We start from the raw sequence: 9,279 nt of genomic DNA, 5'->3' as shown, positions 1-9,279 counted from the left end.
TTCGCTATTTTGGACATTAGAAAATGTAAGTACCTAATTCGCTATTTTGGACATTAGGTCCTATGTTCCGTATGTTACTTTATGTTTCTAGTGTCCTATATTATATGTTACTTTGTTTCTCGCATGCGCAGTAGTGCACCGCACAGTACAGGCCCCACCGCACAGTACAGGCCCCGACGCACAGTACAGGCCCCGACGCACAGTACAGGCCCCCGACGCACAGTACAGGCCCCGACGCACAGTACAGGCCCCGACGCACAGTACAGGCCCCAACGCACAGTACAGGCCCCAACGCACAGTACAGGCCCCGACGCACTACAGGCCCCGACGCACAGTACAGGCCCCGACGCACAGTACAGGCCCCGGCGCACAGTACAGGCCCCGACGCACAGTACAGGCCCGACGCACAGTACAGGCCCCGACGCACAGTACAGGCCCCGACGCACAGTACAGGCCCCGACGCACAGTACAGGCCCGACGCACAGTACAGGCCCCACCGCACAGTACAGGCCCCGACACACAGTACAGGCCCCGACGCACAGTACAGGCCCCGACGCACAGTACAGGCCCCGACGCACAGTACGGCCCCGACGCACTACAGGCCCCGGCGCACAGTACAGGCCCGACGCACAGTACAGGCCCCACCGCACAGTACAGGCCCCGACGCACAGTACAGGCCCCGACGCACAGTACAGGCCCCGACGCACAGTACAGGCCCCGACGCACAGTACAGGCCCCGACGCACAGTACAGGCCCCGACGCACAGTACAGGCCCCGGCGCACAGTACAGGCCCGACGCACAGTACAGGCCCCGACGCACAGTACAGGCCCCGACGCACTACAGGCCCCGGCGCCCAGTACAGGCCCGACGCACAGTACAGGCCCCGACGCACAGTACAGGCCCCGACGCACAGTACAGGCCCCGACGCACAGTACAGGCCCCGACGCACAGTACAGGCCCCGACGCACAGTACAGGCCCCGACGCACAGTACAGGCCCCGACGCACAGTACAGGCTCCAACGCACAGTACAGGCCCCGGTCTGCGGCACTGCAGATTTACCCTACTCCTGCATCCTCTCACCAGACTCCAATACAATCAGATGGGACAAGGGTTTTAGCCTTCAAAAACCATGATACATGTCCTTTTCCAAAACAGGAAGCTCACGGTATAATAAGATGTGTCTTAATTAGGGCTGTCAATATTAAAACATAAATTCTTTACAAATTTTTTTTTAAACAAATGAAAAATGTACGCAATTAATCACATGACTGTTTTTGACCCTGACTGAATCCCATTGCTTCAACATCCAGCCAGTGTGTTTATATTAAACCAAGTTGTAAACAATGCAGTCAGGGCCGGTCCTGTTACATTTGTTGCCCTAGGTGAGATTTCAGACTGGTGCCCCCCTTCTGATTGACAATACAATATAATGAAAAAAAAACAATCTGGACATCTGGAGATTCCTGTAAAAAATGTAACCCAGCATTTATTTGTAAAAATGGTTCAGAAACCCCCCTTTACCATCAATGTACATACATACACCATAGACTCTCTTAACACTTTCTCAGCCAATAACGTCATAGAACGGGTTTCAAGTTCATGCGAATTCTGCCAGATCATGGCGTACGACGTTATTCTGATCATATTTCATATTTTCGACATGGTATTCATATTTCACTCACGGATCCTTGTCTGATGCTGTCTGAGCCGGCACAACTCTGCAACGCTTCAATACTGCCATGTGGTGGCTGATCGGCGAGTTGCCAAACCGGATATGCCCGTTGGAGCTTGGTCCATCCCCTAAATCTGTCCGGCCACTCGTTTATCATCCCAGGCCTCTAGCCACACACCGTGGATATGGATCGCTGCCATAACTCAATAATCCACATGATTTGGGCTGTTATTATTATCATACAAACCGGAAATGGATCGCCTCGATCCCCATCACATAACTGGGATCTGTTTGCTCCAGTATCATCGCCCAACGCTAAGAGGAAGCTGCCGTGAGTTTCAGCGTTTTTGTTTATTATTATCCATACAAACTGCTCTGATCTATATATCACCCATACTACATGAAGCATTTAACGACGATCACGGAATTATAAACGACCCCCCCCCCCCCCCCCCCCTGTTCACCCGTGCATGATCAGTCATAACGTTTAGGACCATGTACAGTTTAAACTTTTAATATAGCGTCGATCGGTATCAAATGGCATTTGATCATCTAATATATGCATTTATGCCTATATCTCACGTTCTAGGAATTACTGCGGAAAACGATAAAAACATATTTATACTCTAGACGGTATTTTCGTATGAATGTCTGAATGAAAAAGTAAAACGTTCCTACATCCTGAACGATAGATAATCGATGTTGAATGGGCCATAGTAATGTCAATTTAGCAATACAATTTAAAAAGTTATAGCCCTGCAAAGAAGGTTAACATCTCTTATTTATTTATTATATAGACTTACAGTGCTGGCAGTGATCAAACATTGATGGATATAAGCGTGGCAGTTAATGTGTTAACGGCCCATACAGTATCTATTTTTTTTATTTGCTTTTAAAGTGACACACCCAAGTGCACATAAAGAAGGAAATACAAATACAGAAAAATATATACAGAGAGGGTATTTTCACCCTATGTAACTAATCTAATCTAATAACGTATTCCCTAACCATTTTTCCATGCATTTCTCTATGACAACAGTCCCTACAGATGCATTTTTCTATGAATTTACACTAATTGCGTTAATGTCAACTGACAGCCTAGTCTGCATATGTTCTACTGAGGAAAAGTTACAAACTGCACATCGTATCAAACATTACAATGAGTCTCATATGCCAGTTACTTATGATACTGTAGCACAAGGCCTATGAAACGTATTATAATAAATGATAATGTTTGACATGATGTACGGTTTGCAAACATTTCCTCTGTGTGTGTGTGACTGTCTATGCATGTATTCACACGTGTGTGTGTGTGTGTGTGTGTGTGTGTGTGTGTGTGTGTGTGTGTGTGTGTGTGTCTGCTGGTGCAGGTGTCCCAGAGGGAGCTACCGGAGCGGGTTCAGGACATCTGGGACAGGATGACAGAAGAACCAGACAGAATCCCAGAGTCCAGCTGGAGGCTCCGATCTCCTAAGTCTCTCCTGGACAGCTTCATACGCACCATGCTCTGTCTCTTTAATGACTGCTTCCCTGGGATGGACTGTGAGTACCCCTTGTGCCTGTAGTAACGAGCGAGCTACTGTTATTGTACAAATACGATAATTTTCGTACATCTAGCAGTGGTGCACAAGCATGTGCCGTTGAACGAAATTCAGATCCAACTTTCAGACTAGACCAGGGGTTCTCAAACTTTCTTTATACCACAACATTTTATTTAGAATTTCTTTGGCGACCCCACACTTAACTCATTCTACGCCAGTCACGAGAAAAGTCGGGTTAACTCGCCAACTGTTCAGCGCGCGCCCCGCTACAAGCCTTGTTTCATTCTTGCATGAGGAAGGATAATAACGATAATCTAGCGTTGATTTCAGGAAGATTCGATAATCAGGCGAAAAATTACAACGTGATAAGTGCATTCCACTAAAACGCTATTATCGCGTCTTTTCCTGGGATTACTAAGAATCACCAAAACTATACTCATATTCAAGACGGTATAAAACGGAAATGTACGGATGAAAAAACAATCCGTTTTTTGCATGTTGACCAGAAGCAACTCACTGACAATCGACGGTGTTATTAGACCCATAGCTATAATATAAGATATATTTTAAGCACTCGCAAATCTCGCAGTCTCCCCATTGATTAAAGCCCTGGCGTTCTAGCCAGAAGGTAGACAGCGACCCCTGGCGCTGGATGAGTTAATGTATCGCGTAATTTCCATGTGGAAATAAGGAATATAAAAATAAAAGCACACGTTGTTGAACTTGATCATGCATATTTATTAGATTAGATTAAAGATTGAACTGGACTTTGAAGAAGGCTTTATTCATTGCACACATTGACAACACACATGCAATGGGCGGCACACGCAGATACGAAAATGAAATTACAGCACTATGTTATCAATGAAATTAATGAATATTAATAATAAAGCAAAGGAATTGTTTCTGTATACACATTTATAAAACAAGGCATATTTAGCCAAAATATGTTGCCAGAACATAAAAAAAATAAAGGAAAATGCGGTCACATGCGCTTTTCAAGAATGAACTAGACTTAATGGGAAGGGTGTGCTTGTACATTTGAACACAGTTCCATGATACGTGGCTGCTGAGAAAGAGGCAGAGATCCGCTTCTACTCTGAGGCAAGATCTGTATTTATTTTTTATAAATGTCAGTGCCGAAAATCCGAGCGCCTCCTGCTCAGAGAGTGGAAGGCTTGTTGCGTCATGCGTAATGAACGGATCTTGGATCCACGTGTCTCAATTTCCCTTCAGGAAAATAGTTCCGAAATTGTTCAATGAGCCCTATGTGGCTACAGATGATGGGCTTCAACTTATTATTTACATACATTATTATTAACATTCTGTTCCTCCAAAAAGCCATCATGCAGAGTAAAAAAACCCAAATCTCCGCTGATTATCCTGGAGTGCCACAAATGGAGTTTCTTAATCCAGCTCTCCATTTTAGCTGTGAGTCCAAACAGGTCTGTGTCCCGACCTTGTAGTCCCAGATTCAACGCATTGAGGCGGTCAAAGTTGTCTGCTAGATATACCAGCTATGCCAGCCATTCATTATCAGCACATTTCTCTGCCAATGGGTTGTATAGTCTGCAAGGAAATCCACGCTTCTTCTCTGAGTTCAAAAAGGCGATTTAATACTCTGTCTCGAGATAGCCACCTCATTTCAGTGTAGTATACCAGCTGGTTATGCGCAGAGCCAGGTGGAAAGCTCAATCTGAGTTGGGCTTGTCGGTTTTTCTCTTGATTATTTATTTATTTTTTGTTACCAATGCGTGACCCCACTGTGACCTACCCACCGCGACCCCACTTTGGATCACGACCCGTAGTTTGAGAACCACTGGACTAGATGTTGCAGATAAAATATAACTCAAGATCCAGCAATAGCATAGCAATCTTAGAGTTAAACATTTGGTCACATATCTTAGGTTTAACCTTAGGTAGAAAAAAGAAGATTTAGGTGCGAACCGCCATCTTGTATATTGAAATTCTTTATTGGGAAAACCACATTGAGATACAGTATCTCGTTTTCGAGAGGGTCCCACATTTTGTGCAATGTAATTCAGAATCAGAACACATAACACGCAACAAAAAAATAAAAAAATAAAGGACACATACAAAAACACAACAGAACAAGTACACATTATAAGAGGATATGTCTCTCAATCTCCATCATAATATGCCTACTCCACGGCAGCCACATATTTTACAAATATGCTTACCCCGCGATGACACCGCCAGGCAGCCGCCGTGAGAAAGACCCAACAAAATATTAAAAGGGTTAGTAGAATTAAATACAGGATGTAATAGATATTGAGCTCCAGGACTGGCAGGAGAAGAGGAGCAATCAACCCGCCCAACGAGTGTGGTAATAGATAACGTAACGTTGTACACACGCATTTGATCAAGATATCTTCACACGCACATACATGCACGTTATTGGCTGCAATTCTGAATGGCTTGTTTCTAGTCACAACTGAACTGCAGAAAAGTTGCAATGCCCATATTAAAAAAAAAAATTAAAAAAAAAATCAGTGTTGGGCCAAACCCTCATTCTGTAAAAACAATGCAATACACAGGAAAAGGCACAATAGACACAGTTTAAGTCAGTATCTATTAACACAGATGAAAAAATTTATCTATTAACATAACTTGAAGAAAGTTGAGGTTGCCCTCATTTGTAACAATGCCATTTGAATAAATATTTTAAATGATGATATTCTGTCTGTTTTGGGTGGAGTGCTTGTTCCTCTGAGCATGACACTAATACTGCCAGGGTTAAGGGTTCAATTCCCACTGGAGACGAGACATACACACTCAGTATGCAGTAATAGTATGGTCAAAGTGAATCTGGAGAGAGAGAGAGAGAGAGAGAGAGAGAGAGGCCTTGGTCCAATACTCCATATTATCTAGTAAACTAATGGCCTAGGTCCAATGCTCCACATTATCTAGACATATGATCTAAAACGAAACACTTTTTCATTGAAGTCTGTGTTATGCACCAACTTTACAATGTTACCAGCCAGGTCTAAGCTGTGGCTTACATGCAGATCACTTTGCAAGCGTTAGAACTCTTGCTCAGGCAGCAATGGTGTGCGTGTGGTATCCTGTCACATATTTTAGGAGGAAGGGGAACACAATCATGAGAACTCAGACTTGTTATGGCAGAGGTGTGGATTACAAACTGAGCAACAACAAACCTAGTATACAAAATAGCTTCTAGCTATTGACACAATTTGACAGCAATGAAGAGTTACACACACACACTCATAGGCGGCAGGTAACATAGGCTAAATGTTGTGCTAAAAATAAATGGGTATCTTTTATTTATTTATGATTTTCTATTTACTTTACTGAAAGGAAAATCGTTTGAAGGCATGAGGTAAGCTGGCAACAAGTGATGTTAACACATTGGGCGCCGGGGGTTGTGCCCATCATTGTACCCAGTCTGCCACCGTTGAAAGCCTATGGAGATGTTTACCTTCTTTGCAGGGCTATAACTTTTTAAATGTTATTGCTATATTGACATTACTATGGCCCATTCAACATCGATTATCTATCGTTCAGGAAGTGGGAATGTTATATTTTTTCATTCATACATTGTTGTGTTAATACCGTCTAGAATATAAGTATGTTTTTAAGGTTTTCTGCTGTAATTCCAAAAACGAGAGTTATAGGCCCTGACACATATGATAGATTATCGATTGGCGTTTCTTTCCTATGCACGCTATATTAAAAAATTCAAATGTATATGATCGGTATACATTATGCTTCATCATGCGTGAAGGAAAGGGGGGGGGGGGGGTCGTTTTTATAATTCCTTGATCGTCAGTAACGGCTTTATTTAGTATGGGTTGATATATTGATCAGATGGTTTGCATAGAAATGAATAAGCAATCGGGCTGAAAATAACGTTACTGTCCTCTTACCGTTCGCCGATGAGACTGGAGGGAAAAGATCCAAATTATTCGACGCCGATCTCCTAGATCCATTTCCGGTTTGTATGGCGCAATAAACGCCGAAATCATATCGATTATTACGTTTAGAAAGCGATCCAAATGCACTATAGTGTTTGTCTGGATCTACGTAACAAGATATTACTGCTGGAGGGATTTCCTCGATGCACCAGTGCCACTTCCGGTTTTGGAGAGAGTGTAACTCGCCCGACCATCCACCAGGCGGCGGTATTGAGGCGTTGCAATCTTATACAGGGTCCCGCTGCAGTCCGGAGGCTGGATGAATTATGAATGCCATGGCGAAAAAATTAAATATTGATCCCAAAAACGGCGTAAGTCGTTCTTGGCGGTCAACGCATGGCGGGCAAAAACGGCGTAAGTCGTTCTTAGCGACCAATGTGTTAATATGTAATAATAATAATAATAATAATAATAGCTTAATTTTATATAGCGCCTTTCAAAAGACCCAAGGTCGCTTTACATAGGGGGGAAAATAACAAAAGTAACAAACATAGTGGACAGACACAACATACAAGTGAGAAATTAGGGGTTAAAGGCCAAGTTGAAGAGGTGGGTTTTGAGCAGTTTTTTGAATGAGTCCAGAGTTGGGGCATTGCGGAGTTCTGCGGGGAGGGAGTTTCAGAGGGTGGGAGCTGCCACACTGAAAGCTCTGTCCCCGAAGGTCCGCAGTCTGGTTCGGGGGATGGAGAGCTGACCAGTGTCCGTGGATCGCAGGGACCGTGACTGAGTGTAGGGGTGGAGGAGGTCAGTGAGGTACTGAGGTGCCAGAGCGTGGAGGGATTTGTATAGGTGAGAGGGTTTGTAGGTGATGCGGGATTTGATGGGGAGCCAGTGGAGGTGGATGAGGGTGGGGGTGATGTGCTGCCAGGGTATATGATGAGTGATTAACGTTACAGGATTCAAGGCGGCTGATTTTGGGTTAGATAACATTAGATGTGGTGACCATGTAGTTGTGCGAGCCTCAGGTAATATTAGGTTGGTTTTGTGTAGATTGTAAAATGGCTGACTTGATGGATTTGTCTTAAGATATTATGAATGGGTCCATCATGATGGTTCATGGTGGTTCATGTTCATGATGGTTCATGATAGTTCATGATGGTTCATGATAGTTCATGATGGTTCATGATATCCTCAGAAGGTCACCCATGTATCCTGGCTCACTGTCTTGAGTGGAGTCAGCATCTATAATGATGACAGCCCACATCAACCCCATCATCCATTATGCCTCAGGGTGGTTGGGGCTGTGTTTTGCTGTGGTTTGGTCTCAACCCTCTGGGCTGCCAGCGCAGTGTGGTTTAGCCGAGCCAAAAGGTATCCATATCAGCAACTTGTGTCAACAAAGCGGTGAACCTTCAGAAAACAAAGGGGCTTAAGTTAAGTACTGAGTCATATGGGCTACATATCTTTCATTTTGAGCCTAAACAGCATGGACACTGTGTGATAGAGACAAGGCCAGGGCTGAGTTACAAACAAACTTGCAGGGTTCACAGACTGTCCTGACTTAATGTACCTCTGATCAGTCATACACACACACACACACACACACACACACACACACACACACACACACACACACACACACACACACACACACACACACACACACACACACACACACACACACACACACACACACACACACACACTCTGCCATCTGGTCTGTATCAGACAGCAGTGTCAGACCATCAGTCACATGTGAAAGAAGAGGGGAGGCTCTTGTAGGATATTCATTACACAGTTCTCATCTTAAAAGGCTTATAAATGCTTGGTTATTCTACCACATACAGCACTTCTTGACATGCAGCATAGTGATTTCCACTTTCCACGGCTTTTACGGTGCATTTCGCTGACTGTACATGTTTCTTCTATGCCCCCAGCAGCATGTTTATAACATCTTATAGCACCTTAGAGGAATTCATTATTGAAAGCCCAAGCTACGGTAATGATATATGACGTCTGTTGTATATATACCCAGTTAAGTTATATACCTGAAGTAGAGAACCAATTTAATTAGATGTCCCAGAAGATTTTTGTTGTTAGGTGTAGCTGATCATTCCATACCTGTCTATATACTGTAGGTGGGGAGATAACGGAGGAGAAAGTGACGG

The 9,279-nt window shown here is 43.9% G+C and overlaps 1 protein-coding gene across 2 annotated transcripts in view; it reads left to right on the top strand.

Moving 5' to 3' along the window:
• Positions 1-9,279, top strand: part of il34 (interleukin 34) — a 157,594-nt gene that overhangs the window by 128,168 nt on the left and 20,147 nt on the right. For both annotated transcript variants that reach the window (XM_084317204.1, XM_084317203.1), the window contains one exon: positions 3,045-3,216. In XM_084317204.1, coding sequence (XP_084173330.1) covers positions 3,045-3,216 — 172 coding nt within the window. The remainder of the gene's footprint in view (positions 1-3,044; positions 3,217-9,279) is intronic.

This window comes from Notolepis coatsorum (assembly GCF_963971535.1).
Source record: "Notolepis coatsorum genome assembly, chromosome: 6".
Classification (NCBI taxonomy): domain Eukaryota; kingdom Metazoa; phylum Chordata; class Actinopteri; order Aulopiformes; family Paralepididae; genus Notolepis; species Notolepis coatsorum.
This window is presented reverse-complemented; position numbering and strand designations above follow the sequence as displayed.